The sequence below is a fragment of the Lichenostomus cassidix genome, chromosome Z, assembly GCF_008360975.1.
Source record: "Lichenostomus cassidix isolate B80296 chromosome Z, HeHo_3.0, whole genome shotgun sequence".
NCBI classification, from domain to species: domain Eukaryota; kingdom Metazoa; phylum Chordata; class Aves; order Passeriformes; family Meliphagidae; genus Lichenostomus; species Lichenostomus cassidix.
Window position 1 is genome coordinate 6037592 of NC_139511.1, and position 21689 is coordinate 6059280.

The following is a 21689-nucleotide window of genomic DNA, read 5'->3' on the forward strand; positions in this document are numbered from 1 at the left end:
AGCTATTGAAGATGGTAATGATGATAGTGATGATGGTGATGATGGTGATGATGATGATGATGATGATGATGATGATGAAGAAGAAGAAGAAGAAGACAGGAGGTTGCCCACCCTTCTTCTGGAGATGATGATCATGATAGTGAAGGTCATGGATTCGTCCATACCATGTCTGGGGGACACCAAACATGGTCACATCCTGACATCATTTTGGGGGCCCACCACCCCTTTGAGTGGGGTCAGCCCTCCTAGATTGCCCCCTTATTTTCCAGGGTGGATTCAATAGTGGTGATGAGACCAACTTCTACAACATTCCTGGATCCCAAACTGATGCCATCATCAACATCACCACCACCTCCAACGTCAAGGTCCCGGGACGTTGGGTCTTTCGTGTGGATGACTTCCAGGAGGCAGATGTGGACCCTCCGCAGCTGAACAAGGGCAATGACTGCTGGTTGTAAGTTGGGTTTTTAGAGGAGAAAATTGGGAATATTCAGGATAAGTGGGAATTTGGGGGAGGGGGTGGGAATTTGGGAAGGTTGAGGAAGAGTGGGAATCTGGGGGGTAAATTCAGGGATGAGGCAGGGAAAAGTGGGGATTTGGGGGATAATTTGTGACTGTGGGAGGACCATTGTGAATTTAGGGGAAGACTGTGGATTTGTTGGGGAAGACTGGGAATTTGGGGAGAACAGTGGGAATCTTGGTTGGAATATTGAGAATTTTGGGGAAAGTTAGGAATTTGAGGAAATTGAGCATTTTGGGAACAATTGGGAGTTTGTTGGGGAAAGGCAGAGATTTTATTGGATCATTTGGGAGGAAAATTTGGAATTTTGGGGGGAATATTGGGATTTTTTGGGGATATTGGGGATTTGGGCAGAAAGTGGCTCTACCTCTTGGGCTGTCGATATCTCCTCTAGGTGAATCAAGGGGAATGGGGCAGAGGGACATCACCACTGCCCCTGTTGTCACTGAGGAGGACACTGCTGTGAAGGTCAAGGTCATGTCAACCTCTACCACAGCAATAAAATTGCAGCCAAGACATTGCAGTGCCCATGTCCTTGTCATTGTCCTGCCACCTCTAGTGGTGCCATCACACTCATGTCACCATCACGCTCATTGTTCCCACAGTTTCCAGGGATCTGATGGGGTTTGGGGTGAAATGTGACAGAATTAATCAAATATTGCCTTTTTGGGTGTTAATTTCTGAGGTCTTGTACAATATGAAGTCACATGCATGTGGCACCCATGAGCATGACAGACACAACCCACAATGCACACTTTGGCACAGACCCACCAACCCTAAAATATTACCTCTGCAACACACTTGGACATCACAAGACAAACAAAACACACAAAACACAACTTTACCCCTCCCCACCATTGACCCTTGCTCACAGAATCACAGGATCATGAGGTTGAAATAGAGCCCCAAGATCATAGAGTCCAACCTTTGTCTGAACATCCCACAGACCACAGCACTGAGTCCCACATTCAGTTGTTTCTTGAATACTTTGGGGATGGTGACTCCACCACCTCCCTGAGCAGACCATTCCAATGCCCAGTCACCCCTTCTGTGAAGAAATTCCTCCTGATATCCAGCCTGAACCTCCCCTGGCACAGCTTGAGACCATTTCATTTTGTCCTGCTGCTGGTTGCATGGGAGAAGAAACTCACTCCCACCTGGATACAACCTCCTTTCCAGATAGTTGTAGAGAATGATAAAGTTAACCCTGATCATCCTTTTCCCCAGGCCGAGCCCCTCCAGCTCCCTCAGCTGCTCCTGGTGCTCCAGACCCTTCCCAGCTCCGTTCCCTTCCCTGGACACTCTCCAGCCCCTCAATCTCTTGTTGGGAGAGGCCCAGAACTGGACACAGCACTTGAGGTGTGGCCTCAGCAGTGCCCAGCACAGGGATGGTCACTGCCCTGCTCCTGCTGCCACACCATGGCTGGCACAGCCCAGGGGCCATTGGCCTGCTTGGCCACCTGGGCACAGCTGGCTCACATTTTGCTGCTGTCACCAGCACCCCCAGGGCCTTTTCCAGCTTTCAGCCACTTTTCCCCCAGCCTGGAGCTGCAGGGGTAGTTGTGACCTAAGGGCAGGGGTCTGGTACTTCCCCTTGCTGCATCTCATGCCATTGGCCTGGGCCCATTGATCCCATTGATTCCTCAACCCACAAAATGTATTTTTGGAAAAAATCCCTCCCTCCCCTTCCTTTTTTCCTTTTCCCCTCTGTTTTTACACCAAACACACTCTCTATTTCTCAAAAAAATACCCTATTTTTGCTCTCTCACCTTCTTGTCGTTGTGGGATAATTTAAACCTCATTGGGCAAAAAACCCCAACTCCATATCTGGTAATGCCAATTTTTGACATCAGTTTTAACAAAAAACCCCTGTTTTTCTCTGTGTTTTCACCTTTTCTGGCCAAAAATTATCTCACATCATTGGGTGGGGTGGTCCCCTGAGGCTGCCTGGATTAGTCATTTTCTTTCCCCCTTGTCTGCCAAAATTAAAAAATAATCGAGGGAGGAGTCAGATCTGCTGTCCTGGGATTGTGTTTTCTTCACAGATTTGGGGATAAAACGGAGCTCTTTGGGGATACGGAGCTAAGCTGGGGATCAAACGGGGCCGGAGGCAGGTAAGGGCAAAAGTAGATCTAATAACTGATAAATTTTTTGGCAGGAAAGACCCCAAAGTGGGAAAATCCACCTGAAAACTCCTCAAGCTCCCCTCTTTCCCCCACCCTGTGTCTGATGTTGGGAGCAGTGGGATTGGAAGGTTTGTGAAAAGATGTGGGGGAGAAAAGAGCAAGATGGGGGTATGGAAGGGAACAAGAGGGGGGAAAAAGGAAGGAAAGGAAGAAGAGAGAATAAAAGGAGGAAAGAGAAGAAAAGGAATAAAGGGGGAAAGAAAGGAAAATTGTGGAAAGAAGAGAGGAAAAGGAAAAAAGGGGGAAGGGGGGAAGGGGAAAAAGGGAAAAGGAGAATATAGAAAAAGGGGGAGGAATGAAAAACTAGGGAAAGAAGGGAGGAAAGTAGGGAAAAAAGGGGTAAAAGGAAAATAAGGAGAGAAAAAGGGAAAAGAGTGAAATGAGGGAAAAAGGGGGAGGAAAAGGAAACCAGGGAGATAGGAAAAAAAAAAGTAAAAAGTGAAGAAATAAAAAGGAAAAGGGGGAGGAAAGGAAAAAAGGGTGAGGAATGAAAAAAGTGGAAGAAAAGGAAAAAGTGGAAGAAAGGAGCAGAGAGGGGAAAAAGGGATAGGAAAGGGGAAAAAGATGAAGGAATGGAAAAGCCAAAAGGGGATTTGGATGGAAAAGTGGGATTTAGAGAAAACAGGAGAAAAGGCAAAAATTAAGAAAAAGAAAGAAAAGAATTGGGAAAATGAGGGAAAAAGAGGAAATTACCAAAAAAAGGAAGGAAAAAGAAAAGGGGAGGAAAGGGGGAAAGAAAAAAGAGGAAAAGGGAAAGGAGATGCAAAGGTACTTTGGATGGGGGGGAAGGCATATGCAAATGCCCCCTCAAAGCCAATTTTGAGATAAGGGGACCTAAATTCAGATTTTTGAGTAAGTGTAATAAATACAGTAAATTTTGAGATTAGCATGAGTGAGAACAGATTTTGGGGACAAATTAAATAAACCACTCATTTTTGGGATGAGTGCAATGCTGAAACCCACAGATGGGGTTTGTGTGAGTTCTAGTTCAAGAAATCTGAATTTTGGGAAAATTCTAGTGAGATTTCAAAACATCTGAGAATTTTACTGTTTTCTTACCTTTTGCACCCAGAGCATCATGGACAGCAGCATGGGAAAAGCAGATGCTCTAAGATGGTTCTGGCTTGTTGTGTTCTGGGGTAAGTTGAAACAGGGTGGGGAAATGCCCCAAAAGCTGTAAAATTCCCCTGAAATAATTAATTTCCTTAAAATAAGGGTTTTCCAGCACAAAAGAAGGATTTCCCAGCCCAAAAGCTTCATCTTCTGCCCAGGGAATTAAAAAGGATTTATTCAAATTTCACTATTGTTTAAATGGTTTGTTCCTGTGAATGGTGATCCAAGAGATTAATCTAATTCATTCAATATTTGGTCAGATCAATGGAGTTTATTAGCCCAGCTGGAGAATAAGAAAAATTCATCATATCACTGATCAAATTAACACCCATCAAATCAGTGATCTAAAAAACTAAGAGTACCTAAACTCAATCAAGTACATCAAATCCATAATCCAATAAATCAATAATCCATCAGATCAATGTTAATTCAATTTTTTTTCTCCAAAATATTATCCCATCCAATCAGATGCATAGTCCATAAAATGAAAAAATTGTCAAATCAAAATCAATGACTGATGAAATTTATACTCCATCAAATCAATAGTCTGCCCAGCAAAAAGTCCACCAATTTATTAATCTGTTGACTCAAAAATCCAATCATCCATTGAATCAATAATACATGAAATCAATGGTCCATCAAATCAATGGTCTAGCAAATCAAAGGTCTATCAGACTGGAAGTCCATCAAGCCAATAATTTATCTAATCATTAACCTATAATCCGTTGAATAAGTAATCCACCAAATTGATCAATTTACCAAATCAGTGGTCCACCAAATTAATAATCCACCAACCAGTGATCCATAAAATCAATTGTCTATCAAACCAATAAAAACTCCATAAAATGAAAGGTCCATCAAATCAATAATTCATCAAATTAATAATCCACCAAATTAATAAACTATCAAATCAGCAGTCTATCAAATTACCCATCCCTCTTCTTCCTCCCCCCAGCTCTCCTCCATGCCCACAGCGTCACCTCTCAGATGTCAAAATCTCACCTGGGTGACGAGTTCCTGGTGGCCTTCCTGCAGAATGGTGACCAGCGCACCCTTCGCAGCGACTTCCGCCTCCTCCTCCTCACTGGCCCTTCCCCATCCACCACTGCCACCATCTCCATGAAAAGACCTGGATTACGGATGACGGTGCAGGCATCTGCCAACCAACCAGTCCTGGTGAAGATCCCACCCCAAGCTGAGATGGTGGGAAGCCAAATGTTTGAAAACGCTGTGGTGGTGAAGACCACTGCCGCCGTCACCGCAGTGATGGTCAACGACAAACCCATGGCAGCTGATTCTGCCGTCATTATCCCGGTGCACAGGTGGGGGACGGAATACCACGTGGTCACCCCCAACCCTGGCCCCACGCGCTACGCCCAGTTTGTGGTGGCCGCTTGGGATCAACCCACTACAGTCAACGTTCACCTCAACGCCGACGTCACCTTCCGCGGGCGGCTGCACCGACGCGGCTCCACCCTCACCATCCCGCTGGAGCCATTCCAAGCAATTCAGATCCAGAGTGCAGCTGATCTTTCTGGAACACGGGTGGTAGCAGAAAGACCTGTGGCTGTCTTCAGCGGTCACACCTGTGTGGGCAGGTTGAGCCGCTGCGATCACGTGGTGGAACAGCTCCACCCTGTTGCCCAGTGGGGAAAATCGTTCCTTGTGCCGCCAGTGCCCTTCCGGGGACAATCCAACCTCGTCTACATCACTGCTGCCCAACCAACACGCGTCACGGGTCATGGTGAGGTCACCCAGACCACGAGAGAGATACAACCCAGCCACTCACTGCTCTACGGCACCCAATCCCCACAGGGCTTGTATCTCACTTCGGAAGCTGGTGTCCAGGTTTTTCTGTTGGGGAGCGGCGGGAATAGTGGTGCAGTGAACTTTGAACCATTTTTTGTCAACATCCCTGACATCACTGGCTACTGCAACTCCTACAGCGTCGTTGCGCTGGATGGATACGACAACCGCATCCTGCTGGTGGCCAAGACAGCAGAAACTTCTGGAATACTGCTGAACCAGAGGCCGTTAGGGAGAGTGGTGTGGGAGCCGATCGCTGGGACAGAATATTCATGGACAGGGATAAATTTGGGAAGCGGATTTGGAATCCATCGGGTGGAGCACAAGACAGCGGCATTTGGGGTGTGGAGCGTTGGGATGGGAGATGGGAAGCGCTACGGAGCAGAGGGAGCCTGTGACAGTGGTGAGTGGAGGTGGACTTTGATATCAATAAGTGATCCAGAAGTATATAGTTATCAATAACAGATAATTATACTAATTATATTTAATTATATGTAATCATACAAATGACAAAAATCAATTAAATAAGAAATATTAGTAGTACATAATATTATTGCATTATAATAATATATAATATTATATGGTATTATATAGTATTATATAATATTTTTCTATATTACTGTATTATAATAACATATATATTATTGTTTTCTAATACAATATATTACATATATATTATGTATATGTAATATAGAAAATACATAATATATAATATATAATATAATAATATATAATATAATAATATATAGCATTATATAATAATATATAATATTATATAGTATAATAGCAACATTTAAAAATAATACTATTACACAAACATATAGGAATAATAATAAAAAAACCTAAATATAATATATTAAATAAATTAAGAATCAATGGAGAAATACAAAACTAATACATAAAAATCACTATCTAGAAATGTAAACATATAAAAAATAGTAAATATCTAAACATTAAAGATAAATATATCATATATAAGATAACATGTCTGATAAATTTATATTTGTAAATTATTTAGAATCATATACGTTTAATATAGTTTTAGCAATTCTGTATGATAGAAATACATTAGCAATATGTGGATAAATAAAATACCCTAACAAATATAGAAATCATATGCAGATATTCATAAATAATATTGAAAAACCTACGTGTAATTAGAGATCAGATATAAAAAAATGCAAAATATATAAATAGATTTATACTTAGATGTATCAGTAAGATAAGAAACTAATATAATTTAATCCCCTGTCACCAATAAACCCGCAGACCCCTGCCGGCAGGCACAGTGCCGCCCCAAGGAGAGCTGTCACCTGGACAAGGGCACACCCACCTGCCGCCACGACTACCTGGGCACCTGCACGGGCTCCCCATCCCTGCAGTACCACACCTTTGATGGCGCCTCCGTGTCCTCCCGCGGCGGCTGCAGGTACACCTTGGCCAGGTACTGCGGGACAGACCCCACCCTGGAGCCCTTCACCGTGGAGGAGCAGCGCAGCCGGGATCACTCTGTGGAGCCCTTGGCCAATGTCTATGTCTATGCCTACAACATCTCCATCCGTGGCGGTGGGGACAGTGCCATCCAGGTGGGTGTTCCTAGGTGTTGGATACACCTTTCCCAAGAAAACCATTTGTTCTAAGTGGACTAACATTTCTAGGTGAGTTTGACCTTCGAAAAATGAGAAAAAACACCAAAAAAAGTGGAAGAGGGTAAATCATTGCAGTGTTAATGCAGACCTTAAAAGTGAGTAGAAACACCACACCTGTAAAATTTAGGGAATTTTTTCCATTCCCAATCAATATTCCACGTGGGATGTGGCTTCCCAACCATGCCTCCATACAAAAAAGATCAGCTCAGAATATAGAGAAAATGGTTCAGATTTGGGATATTAGCTCCTCTTGGTGTGAATCTCCAGGGATTAGGGAAAAAATTCTGATTGGTAATGAAAATTGATCATTCATAAAATCATTTCTCCTTACTCATAGTTTGTATCTATGTGGTTTTTGTGGGGTTGGGAACCACCTGCTGAGGTTTAACCCTCCTCCTCATCTTCCCACCCCACAAGGTTAACAACAAACCCACCAACCTTCCAGCCACCCTAGAAGATGGAAAAATCCAGATTTTCCAAAATGAGGGTCGGACTGTCCTTCAGACGGATTTTGGACTGCAGGTGACCTATGATGAGGACCAGGTTATCATGGTGGCAGTGCCTAGCAGCTATTTTGGGGCCAGCTGTGGCCTCTGTGGCAACTTCAATGAGGATACAGACGATGAAGCCATGGTTCCCAATGGTGTTCCTGGTGAAGGTGGTGATGATTGGGCAGAAAGCTGGAGAGATCCCTCATGCCAGGAAGATTGTGGAGACCAGGAGACTGCACAGGGCACGGAGGGGTGTGGTGAGTTCATGTGGGAGTCTGTGAGGATCTTGGGGAAGGGAGAAGAGGATCAGTGTGAGAACTCAGCTGTGGGAATCTGCCTGGACAAATGGTTGTGGGGGTCAACATAACCAATGTGTGTTTCACCCCAAAAATCCACTTAGCCACCTGATCTGACTCCAGGTGTCCATAACATATGGAATTACACCACCATTTTCCTGAAGGCCCTCCCTGCTCAGTGTCTCATGGACTCCCTTGTAGGGAACAACATAACCAGTGGGGAAGGAAGCACGCCAAAACCTACCTGATCTGACTCTAGGTGCCCAAAAACCAGGGAGTTAAGCCCAGATTTTTACTGAGGGTTGTCCCTGTGAGGTGACGCATGAACTCCAGTTCCTTTTGGGTGACAATGTAACCAACACCGCCATTATAAGAAAGGCTTGTATTGGTCTTTTCACCATAAAACACCCCCATGTCCCCCTGATTTGACTTCAGGTGTCCACAACACAGGGAATTACACTGGGGCCTTCCCAAGGACCATCCCTCTATGGTGTTAGGGTGTCTCATAGGCTCTTAAATCCCATGTAGGCATCAAGGCAACCAACAACCCTGACATCAAGGCAACCAACAAACCCGGCATCAAGCCAACCAACAACCCTGACACCAAGACAACCAACAGCCCCAACATCAAGCCAACTGACAGCCCCAACATCAAGCCAACCGAGAAACCCGGCATCAAGCCAACTGACAACCCCGACATCAAGGCAACCAACAAACCTGGCATCAAGGCAACCAACAAGCCCAGCACTACTGGCTCTGCTTGTTTCCACAACAATCGCTCCTACAAGCTCAACGAGGAGTTTTGGGAAGATGGGAGCTGCCAGAAGCGGTGCCGATGTGAGGGTTCAGGCACAGTGACTTGTAAGCCAGGAGGTTGTAGACCCCACGAGAAGTGTGTCATGGTTAACAGCATCCCCAGGTGCACACCCAACAAGCACTACACCTGCATCGGGACGGGCGACCCGCACTACACCACCTTTGATGGGGTGAGGTTCGACTTCCAAGGCTCCTGCATCTACCAGTTTGCTGCCCTCTGCACCCCCAAGCCCACGCTGGTCCCCTTCAATGTCACCGTGGAAAACAACCACCGCGGCAGCCGTGCCGTGTCCTTCACCAAGACGGTCAACCTGGAGGTCTACGGGAGTGTCATCAGCATGAGCCAGGAGGACCCACGCAAGGTCAAGGTGGGAAGCCCCTCAAGTCATCCTTTTCACCCCCAAATACCCCAAAAAAATCCTTTTCACCCCCAAATTCCCTCCAACTCCCCTTTTTTTCCATTCTAATTACCTTTCTCCCCCCAAAGTCCTCCTTTCTTATGCCAAATTCTCCATTTCCCATTCTCCCCTTTTTTTACATAAATCCCCCTTTGTATTCCCCAAATACCCTTTTTCTCTCCAATACCCTTTTTTTGCCAAGTATTCCCCTGTTTACCCATGGAATCCCCCCTTTTCCCCCAAATTTCTCTTAATTCCGCCCCCCCGATTTTCCCTTTTCCCTCCAAATTCCCCAATGTGCAAACCCCCTTTCAGCAAAATGTTTTCTTTTCTCTCCTAACATGCTTGTCTGCAAATTCTCCCCTTTTTCTGCTCAAGTACCCTTCTTTTCAACAAAATCCCTCTTTAATCTCTCAAATACTACTTTCACTCCCAAAAATCACCTCTTTCCCCCAAAAATCCCATTTCCCCCAATTCCTCTAGTTCTCCCAAATCACCCCTTTTCCATGAAATTCTATTTCTCCCCCCACTTTTTCCCCCTTTTTTCCAAACAAATCCCCTGTTCCCCCCTAAATCCAACTTTTTCTTACAAATTCCCTCTTTTTCTGCCAAATTTCTACTTTTCCCCAGACTCATCCTTTTCTCCAAAAATCCTCCTTTTTACCCTAGCTACCATTATCTCCAGAATTCTCATTTTTTCAACAAATTCCCCATGTTTTTTTCCAGCTTCCCCCTTTATCCTCCAAATGCCCTCTTCACCCACAGATTTCCATTTTTCCCCTGAAATATCCTTTTTTACCCCAAACTTCCCTTTTTGTCCTCAAATTCCCCTTTCTCCCCAATTCCCATTTCTTTCTCAAAAATCTCCTTTTTCTCCAAATCAACCCTTTCCCCCAAATGTAACTGTTTTCCCACAAATTCCCCCTTGTCTCCCAAATTCCCCATTTTTCCACAAAAATCCCCAATACTCCAGATTCCTTTTTTTCCCCAGACCCACCACTTTTCACCTCAAATTATATTTTTACTGCTAACTCCAATTTTTACCCCAAGTTATACTAAATATATAATATATTAAAAACAAATTAAAATATAAAAATAAAGATAGGTAAACAGAAAAGAATAAACATAAAAATGAAAGCAAATAAAAAGTAAATCAGAAGAAATAAAGGTAAAAGGAATAAAGAGAATTAGAAAGATCAAAGAAATTAAAATAAAAGGATAATACAAATAAAAATTCAATAACAAAATAAAATAAAATTACAAAACTATGATTTCAAACCTCTTCCTTCCTGTCTCCACCCTTTGTCTTTTCCCCCTCCCACAGGTGGATGGTGCCTTTGTGTCCCTTCCCTACACTCATCCCCACTTTTCCATCTTCTATCGCGGTGTCCACGGCTTTGTCACCACCGACTTTGGTGTCACCGTCACCTTTGACTGGTACAGCTACGCCCGTGTCCTCCTTCCCACCACCTACTCTGGTGCCGTCTGTGGCCTCTGTGGCAACGCCAATGGTGACCCTGATGATGACTTTGTCACCCCTACTGGCCAGCGTGCTGCCGGCGAGACCCAGCTGGGTGACAGCTGGAAGGTGGCAGATGTCCCTGGGTGCTCAGCCAGTTGTGGTGCAGAGTGCCCAGTGTGTGATGCAGTTAAGGTGCAGCCATACCGCGGGGACAAGTACTGTGGGGTGATCGCCCGAGCAGGGGGACCCTTCCGGGAGTGTCACCATGTCATCAGCCCAGAGCCATTCCTGCAGGACTGTGCCTTCGATGCCTGTCACTACAAGGGACACCGTGACACCGTGTGTCAGGGTGTTGCTGCCTACGTCACCGAGTGCCAGAGTCATGGGGTCAATGTGGAGATGTGGAGGACAGCAGAGTTCTGCGGTGAGTGTGGGTGGAATGGGGAAAATTGGCACCCTTCCCTTCCCTTCCCTTCCCTTCCCTTCCCTTCCCTTCCCTTCCCTTCCCTTCCCTTCCCAAAGCTTCCCTTCCCAAAGCTTCCCTTCCCTTCCCTTCCCTTCCCTTCCCTTCCCTTCCCTTCCCTTCCCTTCCCTTCCCTTCCCTTCCCTTCCCTTCCCTTCCCTTCCCTTCCCTTCCCTCCTTCCCTTCCTTCCCTTCCTTCCTTCCCTTCCCTTCCCTTCCCTTCCCTTCCCTTCCCTTCCTCCCTTCTTTATTTCCTCCTTCCTTCTTTCCTGGTGGAACTCCACTTCAGATATTCCCCTCACTCCATATTTCCTTCTTTTTTTCCCCAGCTCTTTCTTGCCCCCCTCACTCCCACTACGAGCTCTGTGGGAGTCCCTGCCAGCCCACCTGCCAAGACCCCTCCATCCCCACCACCTGTTCTGAATCTCTTTGCTCTGAGGGCTGTTTCTGCGATCCTGGCTATGTCCTCAGCGGCTCTGACTGTGTCCTCCACTCCGAGTGTGGCTGTGAGTACCTTGGTCACTACTACCAGAAGGACACCGAGTTTTACCCCTCGTGCCGGGAACGCTGCCGCTGCGGCTCTGATGGCACGGTGACCTGCCAGGAGGCATTCTGCGGTGCCCACGAGGAGTGCCGGGTGGAAGATGGGGTGTTGGGATGTCACCCCACCGGTTATGGCCGGTTGGTCGTGTCAGGAGACCCCCACTACGTCACCTTTGATGGACGCAGCTTCAACATCCCGGGATCCTGCACCTATGTCCTGGCACGGGTGTGCGAGCCAGCACGGCGGTTGGTCAACTTCACGGTGTTGGTGGAGCATGAGGCAGGCAGTCACGGTGACCCAGTGCTGATGAAGAGGGTGGTGGTGTCCATCCATGGGTACACCGTCACCATGGAGCGGGGACGGAGGTGGGAGGTGACGGTAAGTCTGGAGATCCCCACTATGATGTGGTGACGATGAAAAGGGTGGTAGTGTCCATCCACGGGTACAAGGTCAACCGTGGAGGGGATGCAGTGATTCCCACGGGGACGCCATAGTTATAAGGAGGGTGGGTATTTCCCTCCACAGCTAACCTGTCACCATGGAGTGGGGTCTGGTGACCCTATACAATGTATCACATGTGCCATCCTGTCCCCATTCCAGGTGGACTCGGAGCACTACACCCTCCCACTGGTGACAGAGGACAAGAACCTCCGCATCGGCCAAGAGGGGAATAACATCATCCTCCACACTGCTGCAGGAATCCGCATCCTCTACAACACAGCCACCTTCCTCCTCATCACTGTCCCCGACGTCTACCGCGGCCGGCTGTGCGGCTTGGGCGGTGACTATGACGGGGACCCCAGTGACGACTTCCGGCTGCCCAGTGGGGCACTGGCAAAAACCACCCAGGAATTTGTCACCTCCTGGAAGGTTCCAGAGAAGGACAGAGCATGCAGTGATGGCTGCGAAGACGGTGTGTGCAGCAGGTGTGATGTCGCCAACGAGGCAACGTACGGCAGGAACGGATCCTGCGGGATCATCCGTGACGCGGAAGGGCCGTTCCGGGGGTGCCACCCGCGTGTCAGCCCCGTGGAATATTTCACCCACTGCGTCCACGACGTCTGTGCCGCCAGCGGGGACCGCGCCGCCTTGTGCCACGCGCTGCAGGCATACGCCGCCGCTTGCCAGGCCGCCGGCGCCACAGTCGGAGCATGGAGGACGAAGGATTTCTGCCGTAAGTCAGGCGGGATTTCACCACTCTTTTCCTCAAAAGCCACATTTCCTCCTGGAACAAAAAACCCTGAAATTTTGGGAAAATGGCTTTCAGTTTAAAAAAAAATATTTTGGAAATAATTTCCCCCAGTTTGGGAAAACCTTCCTCATTTTGGAAAATGTTGAAAAAAGGTTGAAAATCATATGTTGAAAAAAAGGTTGAAAAATGTCCCCTCCGTTTTAAAAACATCTTCACATTTTGCAAAAATTCTTTCAAATTTTGGAAAAAATTCTCCAATATTAAAAAATCCTTTAAAAGTGCAAAGATTTCAAATTTTAAAAAAAGCCTCAATTTTTAAAACAATTTGCTCAAATTTTAGAAAAATTGGCTTGTATTTTGAAAGAAACATCCTCCCAATATGCAAAAATTCCTTTAAAATTTGAAAGTTCTCCTGCAATTTTGATGAAAAACCTTTCAGTTGTGAAAAAGGGCTCAAGATCTGAAAAAATTACTCAGCATTTTGAAAAACAATCAAATTTTGTATGAGTCCCTTTGATTTGGACTTTTTTCCTCCAATTTGAAAAAAACATTTTGAAAAAATGTATTGTGTAGAAAGCCTTCCAATTTTGCTAAAACCCCTCAAATTTTGAAAAAAAAGCTCAAATTTCATGAAGAAAAAAACATAAATGTTTTTAAGACACCCCCCCCCCATCCCAGTTTTGGTAAAAGACATCAAATTTTACTGAAAACACTCCAATATGGAGGAAAAATGCCATTTTGGAATTATGCCCTCCAGTTTCAAAAAAGAAATACAATTTTAATAAGGAAAAAAAACCCCAGTTTTGATAAACACACTCAGCCTAGGAAAAAGCCTCCCATTTTGAAAAATAATCCCTCAAATTAAAAAAAAAAAATCAAAACTAATTCTTTTCCTGAAAACCTTCCTATTTTGACCAAAATCCTGCACATTTTGGAATTGTCTCAGCAGTGGTGTTTTTTTCCTTTTTCCCCAGCCCTGTCCTGCCCTCCCAACAGCCACTACGAGCTCTGCACCCGCACCTGTGACCTCACCTGTGCTGCCCTGGTGGGCCCTGCCCCCTGCACCTGGGGGTGCTTTGAGGGGTGTCAGTGTGACGAGGGCTTTGTCTTCGATGGGGACACCTGTGTGTCACCCGAGCGCTGCGGCTGCCTCCACAGGGGACGCTACCTCAAGGTCAGGTGACAGGGCAGGTGACACCTGCGGCTGGGGACTGGTGGGGTTGGTTTGGTTGGAATCAGGTTGGGGGTTGGGCTGCCCTGTCTAGAAAGTTCCAGAGGGTTTGGGTCAAAAAAGGACAATTAACAGCAAAGAGGATGATCGGTGGGGAAAATAAAGGACAGGTAGCAAGAGAGTGGCCAGGAAAAATTAATTAATAATTGATGAGGAAAAAGGAGCAATTAATGGAGAAAAAAGGACAAATAATAGGGAAAATTTTTGATTAGCAGGGAAGAAATTGCCATTAACTGGTTGAGTTGCCCAAACTCCCCCAAATCCACCTGAATTTCTCACTCTCTGGGATTTCCCTCTTTGGAAGTCAAGAAAATCCCCCAAAATCTGGGAGATAGGGCTTAACCTCTGAGATTTCCAATTCCAGGCAGGTGAGACTGTCACCTTCAACAACTGCTCCAAGGAATGCCAGTGTCACCCATCATGGGGATTGGTGTGCCGGGACACGCAGTGTCCCCAGGACCAGGTGTGCATCACCCGTGACGGGGCACAGATGTGCGCCAGCAGGGAAGGCCACTGCCGGCTCACACCTGGAGCCACCTTGACCACCTTCGACGGCATCGCCGGGCCCCTGCTGGCCAGTGGCACCTACAAGGTGTCAGCCCTCTGCGATGAGGAGTCACCAGATTGGTTCAAGGTGGTGATGGAGGTCAGCGACTGTCGTGACATGAATGTCCCTGCGGCCACAGCCGCCATCGTCTTCGTGCGCGAGGGCGTTGTCAGCGTCAACGGCAACATGGAGGTGTGGGTGAGTGGGGCAGGTGAGGGGTTTTGGGGTGGTTTGTGTCAATCTGGAGAGATTTGGGCAAAAATCTCTCTGGATTTTCCCTGGTAGTGAGTAAATTGCTTGAGGTGATTTTGCCCCATAATGAGCCATTTTTGCCAAAACAGAAGAGTGATTTTGACTCTAGCCGAGCTAGAGCCCTTTGCCCAAGAACAAACTGGATTTTTATCCTTTTTTTCATAATTTTCTGTAATCTTCCCAGGTCAATGGCCTCTTCACCCGGCCCCCCACCACCATCTCTGACTCCGTCTCTGTGGCATCGTCTCCCGGGAATGTCACCATCACACACCGCTCTGGGATGTCTGTCACCATCACCCAGGAAGGGGAGGCAACCATCACCGTGACCTCAGGCCTGGTCTCCCGTCTCTGTGCTCCCTGTGGGAATTTCAACGGAAACCCTAGAGATGACCTGAAGCTTCCAGATGGACGTGATGCCCGGAGTGTTGGAGAAGTGGTGGACGAGTGGAAATCCCGGGATTTTGCTGGGTGGTGAGTGATTCCTGACTGATTTACCCCAAAATCCAAGAAAATTGTCTTCCCACCCAGAAATCTGGCGATTTTGTTGGTGGGGGAGGGGCTGGGCAGATCCTGGAAGGAATTTTCCAGTTTCTTTGGTTTCATCCGCAGCGACTGAGGCAGAATCCTGTGGGAACGAGCCAGGTAAGCGACCACTTTGCCAAAAAAATGAGCCATCTTGCATTATAAGGGGCATTTTTTTCCCCAGCAATGAGATTTTTTCCCAATAATGAGCAATTTTGCATAATAATTACCATTTTTGCCCCAAAATTCGCCAATTTCCCCAATATCAGGCCATTACGCACAATGTTGACCCACTATTGCATAAAAATGACCCATTATTTATATATTAACAATCCATTTTGCATAATACTTTCCTATTTTTGCCAAAATTGACCCATTTTCACCCAAAATGATGCATTTCTCTCTCTTCCAGCCACATCTTCCACCAGAGCCGCCAGGAAGTTGATGCTCCCGTCTATCCCGTCCAATAAGTGGATCCACCTCAAACTCCCCCAAATTTGGGAAAATTCTGGATTTTGCCTCAAATCCATGAAATTTTCCTGGATTTTCCCCAAATGGATTAACTCTGTGTGGATCCTGATGGCCTGATATACCATTCAACCCCTAGAACTCAAAAATATATCAAATTCAGGTCAAAAATACCCAAATCCCAGTCCTCTTTCCCAGTATAAAAATTATAGTGCCAAGGCTGGTTTTGATACAACAGTCAATAAATGCTTCTGAAGGCTTTTTTGGGGTGTGAATTTGAGGTTTCTTTGCTAATTTGGAAAACTGGGGGGTCATCATTCTAAATGTGGGCCAATGTGACCCCTCCAAGTGTGGGGCACTGGGATCCCCATATGGAGCATTGCAGCCCCAAAGTATGGGGCATTCTGACCCCAAAGCCCAGGACACTCTGACCCCCAAATTTGTGGCACCATGACCCCCAGGTGTGGCATATCATAAGTGTGGCACAAGTGTGGGGCATTTTGGCAGCAAACTGTGGCCATGTGACCTAAAAGTGTGCAGCACTCTGACCGCTAAGTGTGGTACATTTTGACCCCATATGTGATGAAATGTGATTCCAAAGAATGGGGCACTGTGACCCCAAAATGTGGGGCATTTTGTCCCTAAAGCATGTGATTTTGTGACTCCAAAATGTGGGGTAGCATGACCCCCAAGTCTGGGCCAAAGTGATGCTGATGTGTAGATTGTTGTGAGCCCAAAGTGTAGTACATTGTGAAATCCAAGTGTGGGGCAATGTGATCCCCAGGTGTGGGGTGTTTTTACCCCAAAATGTGGGGCACTGTGACCCCTAGATGTGAGATATTGAGAACCCTATATGTCACTGTGACCCCAAAGTGGGGGATATTTGACCCCAAATAGCACACTGTGGGCCCCAAGTGTGGGGTGTCTTGACAGCAAAGTGTGGGACAATGTGAACCAACAGTGTGTGGCATTGTGGCTGCAAAATCTGATCCCAAAATGTGTGGCATTTTGCACCCAAAGTGTGAGGCACTGCAGCCCGTAAGTGTGTGGTATTGTGACTTCCAAGTAAGGGATATTGCAACCCCAAAAAAATGGGGCAATGTAACACCCAAGTGTAGGGCATTTTGACCCCAAAGTGTGGGGCACCATGAGCCCAAAGTGTGGGGCACCATGAACCCAAAATGTGGGGCAATGTGACAGCAAAAGTGGTGTGCTCTTACCCCTAAGTGCCCTTGGGCACTGTAACCCTCAAGGTTAGGGCACCATGACTCCCAGATGTGATGCCTTTTGATCCCAAAGTCTGGGGCAATGTGATGCAAAAGTGTGGGGCATTGTGACCCTAAACTGTGGAGCAGTCTTACCCCAAAGTATCGGGCACTGTGACCTCGCAGTGTGGGACATCGTGGCCCCCAAATTTTGGTCCTTTTGACCCCCATGTGTGGGACACTGTGCCCTACAAACATGGAGAAATGCGACCCACAATTGTGGGGTGCTGTGACCTCCAAGTCTGGGCTGCTGATACCCCACAGTGTGGTACACTGTGCCCCCTAAGTGTGGAGAACCTTAACCCCAAACTGTGGGACATCATGACCCCCACACGTTGGGCACTGCAGCCCCAAGTGTGGCGCATTGTGACCCCCAAGTGTGGGACATTTTGACCCCAAATTATGGGGCAGTGTGACCCAAAAGTGTGGGGCATTGTGACCCAAAAGTGTGGGGCATTGTGACCCCAAATTTTAAGGTAATGAGACCCAAAAGTGTGGGGCAATATGAGCCACAATTTTGAGGTGTTGTAGCCCCAAAGTCCAGGGCATTGTGACCCCAATATTTGGGGCAATGTGGCCCACATGCCCTTCCCTCCCGTCTCCCCCCTCCATGCTGAATCATCTCTCATTCCCTCCCCACCTCTTTTTCCCTCTTCTTGCTCTGTTCCCACCTGGATTCTCGGCCACCCAGGCCGTGAGGTGGAGACTCCCAATTCCTTCTCATTTACCTCCATGGGAGCAGGATATCCAAAGTCTCCCACCCTGACTTGGGAAGTCCCCAGATCTCCAAGTTCTTGCCTCCAAAATAATAACAAGTACTTAAACCTTGGCAGTGGGATCCAAAATTCCCAGAAATACGGGAGGACCTGGAGGAATTCCCAGATATTTTCGCAACAACTTGGGTCCAGCAAAAAACCCTTGGAATTCTTCTGAAATAAAAGCTGCAAAAATAAGCAAAAAGGTTTTTAACCATTTTTTTCCCATTTTTTCCTCTCAAAGTCTGGCATTTTCTGGGTAGTGGATGTATTTCTGGGGAGAAAAGTGGGAAAAGTTGATGTGCAAGTAATTTTCAAGGAGGGGGTCATGGGATTGGGCAGGGGCTTGGTTGGGGGAGGGAGTTGCCCCAAGGTGATGGGAGGGGTTTGAAGTTTTTTGGTGTGACCCAGAGTGGAAGAAGGCCTTGGGGGTGGCAGGGGCTGGGAGAGAGGTTTGGGAATGGGGGATTTGTGTGCTCCAGGTGTGGGGAAGGGGTTTTGGGATCCCCCAAGGTGAGGGAGGAGGTTGAGGTGAGGGGCAGCAATTCTGCCAGGCACTGGAAGCACAGGGAGCACTGGAGACAAAACTCAGCTGGCATATTTCAAATGTTATGTTACTCAAATATTCCCATTCTCAATCAATATTCAACTATTGCTATTGCAGTTGGGGGTTTTTGTTTGATTTTTTATGACTCAACAACGAAAAACAGGTTTTTCATTGTCTTCTGAGTCAAGAATGACCATCATCACATTTTGCAATCACATTTCTTGTCACCTCACCATGATCTCCTCATGTGAAAGGAATTTTTATTCTGAAAACACATTCATGGTCTGATTATTTTTCCCTTTGTTTGTTTATTTGTTTTTATGGGGGGGTTGGGGATTTTTTTGTTTGGGTTTTTTGTTCGTTTGTTTTTTGGGGGTTTTTGTTGTTGTTGTTAGTGTGGGGGTTTTTGTTTGTTTTGTTTCCTTGGGGTTTTTTGTTTGGGTTTTGTGTCTTTTTTTTTTAAACTATTAAATTAATCAGTTGCGTATTTGCAACGCTTTCTGAGCCCTGGAAAATCTTGAGTGTGCAGGGTGTCTTGGAAGCCTTTTCAGGTGGTTGTGTTGTAAGAGATCAATTGCAATAAATCAAAGGTTGATCAATATTTTGTCTTTTCCTCGGAGACAAATGCATTTAACTTTTCTTTGTGTTTTAATGGAGAAAAACTCCACTGACACGCAGGGGCTGGGCATTAACTCTTAAATCACCATTATTTGAGAATTTATTCTGTTTCAAGTATTTTTATAACACAGTCACAAAAGATGCCCAAGTCTCATGGAGACTAAAAGCTGTTGCTTTAAAAACATTAGGAGAATGAACTAAAATCCTTAATTAAAAAAAAAAAAAAGGATTCCCTTAAAATAAGAGCAGGCAGAGCTTGCATATTCCATGTGGTGTTTTGCCACCTGTTCAAGCCAAATATCCTGCAGCAGTTTTCCAGGAGGAAAAGCTCCCTAACTCAAAAGTACAGCCAGTTGTTTCTACATCAAAGATGAAATGCAGTTTCTGCCTCAAAATCAGCAGTCTGAGGAAATGCCTCCAATTAAAACAAACAAGTCTCCTTTTGTTTCGTTGTTTTTCTTTTCTTTTTTTGTCTTTTGCCTGCAGGTGCCTACATTTTATTCGATTTTTTTTAAGATCATGCACTAGTTTTGGCTGCAAGGCTACAATTTAATTTACTCCTTAGTTGCAGCCCAATCATTCAAACTTTCAGTAAATTAAAAATGCCACCTTAAACTTCCACTGAAAACCTTGTGGGAAAGGGGAAGTGCAGCTTTGATAACAAAGCACAGAAACATAAAACAAAAGGTGTGAGTCTCACATTTTTTCACAGAATACCTATAAAGTGATCAACCTTTTTGTCTACCTACTTGTCAGACTAACTTAATTTGGAAAAAGAGATTTATAATACCATAGTTAGGGACACCTTCCAGTAGATCATGTTGCTCCAAGCCCTGTCCAACCTGGACATCAAAACTTCCAAGGACGGGGAAGCCACACATTCTACCCTGATTATTGGACTCCTAATGAGTCACAGGCCTGTGTTTTGCTCTGGAATCCAGTATTTTTGACTGAGGTCTCAATTTTCCAATGATCTTTTGTATTTGATGGTTCCACACAGCCGCTCTGTGCTGGGGGAGAGCAGAGTCCCAGCACAGGCAGAGGAACCCCAGTTTGTACCTCTGTGCCATGGCACAGAGCAAGTGCTCTTCTTTCAGAGTATTTCCACAAGCAAAACCAATGAACATTATTTCTGGACAACAGAGAATTTTTTTTCACCTCACTGTAGAGCTTTTTACTTAAAGCAGATGACCTCCCTTTTGAAATAAAAAGGGCCCAGGAGTAAAACCAGCTCCAGCCTCAGAGACTGAGTCACCTCTGCAATCATTTCCTGCCTACAAATTCCACTATAAAAATACCAAAGATATTATATTCCTGCAAAATAAACCTACATGTTTAGATATGTCTTTGTTCATAATATTGGTCCAGCTCCGGGAAAGAGGAACAGGTGTAAATGTGTAACTGAGCTGGATGGAACAAGACAAGGCCAGACCATGAAAAAAGGAGGAAACGATGGCATTGCCCCATATATCACTGTGATCTGGCACTGCTAAGCCTCAACCCCCTCAGAGCTGAGGTACTATTGTGATAGTGGTGCCTTGCCCAGCCCTAATACTGCAGAAAACTGCAAGAATCAGGAGCAGGCTGCAATGCCAGGTGGGCCAGAAACAGGAGAAACTGTGAGGAAGCTGTGTGCTGTGTGACTAAACATTGATCTCCTGCCAAAAACACCTGCTTTCCACCACTGCATCCTTCCTGCTGTCCGCCAGCAAACCTTCTCCTTCTGCCTCTGCCTTCATCCCTGGTGTGGCAGAGAGCTGGCAGGGCAGTGAGTGAGGCCAAGGCTGTAATCCTACTGTGTTTTGCACAGTTTTGGGCAGCATTTTCAAGCTCTTTGAGCTGTTCAATAATGTCCTCAGACAAAGGAGCTAGGAATTATAAACCCAGCACCAGGCAACGCAGTCAGTGCAGAAAAAGTTCAGTGACTTTCTCTGGTGAAGCTGGAGCAGAGCTGGCCTGCCTGTGGGCTGTGCAAGGAGGGGGCTGTGCCTCTTGATTAAAAAAACAAACCAAAACCAAAAGTGTCCTTTTCACTGATGAGTTGTGCAGAGCAGGATGGAAACGAGGAAGGCGTGGAGAGCTGATGGAACACGAAAAGCACCAGGAGAGCTCTACCAGGCCCCTGAGGATGAGCTGCAGCTTCACAGGCCCCAAACGCAGTGAAGAAAGGAGGGGCAAGAGAGGAAGGAATATCTCTCAAAACAAGAATAAGCCACACTTTTAGCTTGGCTTTCACTGCAGGAAAGATATCCCCTGAAGCTTCTAAATCCATATTCTGGCGCTCTGTCCTGGAAAAGCCCTCTCAGTGTACTTTGTGCAGAATAACACCTCATGGAGGGCACAGGGAGCCCCTCTGGGGCTGGTTTGAATGCCCAACTTCTAAAGGTGCTCTGGAGTGTTTTGGCTGTCTCAAGGTGTTTAGGGATGTTACAGGCTGTATCCCTCTGGAAAGGCCTGGGAAAGAGGTAATAATTACTGCTAATTTGTAAATGCCTTTCTTTGCCAGGCGCAGTAGTGTCTTGGCTGCACTTCCCCTTTTCCTCAGAGG

General features: G+C 46.2%; 1 protein-coding gene and 1 long non-coding RNA gene across 3 annotated transcripts; both read left to right on the top strand.

Annotated features, from left to right (window-relative positions):
• The first annotated feature begins 6 nt into the window (after positions 1 to 6).
• Positions 7 to 1036, top strand: LOC146424308 (uncharacterized). The gene is made up of 2 exons (XR_014846966.1): positions 7 to 454; positions 915 to 1036. It is a non-coding gene; the product is annotated as an uncharacterized LOC146424308 (long non-coding RNA).
• Positions 1037 to 2488: 1452 nt separating this feature from the next.
• LOC146424309 (IgGFc-binding protein-like) lies at positions 2489 to 16218 on the top strand. Of its 2 annotated transcripts, XM_085041846.1 has the most exons (14): positions 2489 to 2634; positions 3779 to 3845; positions 4775 to 6028; positions 6895 to 7211; positions 7692 to 8022; positions 8590 to 9245; positions 10600 to 11161; positions 11530 to 12122; positions 12345 to 12918; positions 13911 to 14110; positions 14532 to 14912; positions 15151 to 15437; positions 15576 to 15608; positions 15901 to 16218. In XM_085041846.1, the coding sequence occupies exons 2-13, from the start codon at positions 3785 to 3787 to the stop codon at positions 15580 to 15582; spliced, it is 5223 nt and encodes a 1740-aa protein (XP_084897972.1). In that variant the 5' UTR covers positions 2489 to 2634; positions 3779 to 3784; the 3' UTR covers positions 15583 to 15608; positions 15901 to 16218. The 2 variants fall into 2 exon arrangements, with proteins under 2 accessions (XP_084897972.1, XP_084897971.1); XM_085041845.1 differs by lacking the exon at positions 15576 to 15608.
• The last annotated feature ends 5471 nt before the right edge of the window (positions 16219 to 21689 follow it).

Bases quoted from the DNA above. Each gene is read 5' to 3' on its own strand.
- LOC146424309 (XM_085041845.1), top strand. From the start codon at position 3,785: ATGGACAGCAGCATGGGAAAAGCAGATGCTCTAAGATGGTTCTGGCTT. The intron at 6,029-6,894 runs GTGAGTGGAGGT...ATAAACCCGCAG, and splicing joins AGAGGGAGCCTGTGACAGTG to ACCCCTGCCGGCAGGCACAG. The intron at 11,162-11,529 runs GTGAGTGTGGGT...TTTTTTCCCCAG, and splicing joins GAGGACAGCAGAGTTCTGCG to CTCTTTCTTGCCCCCCTCAC.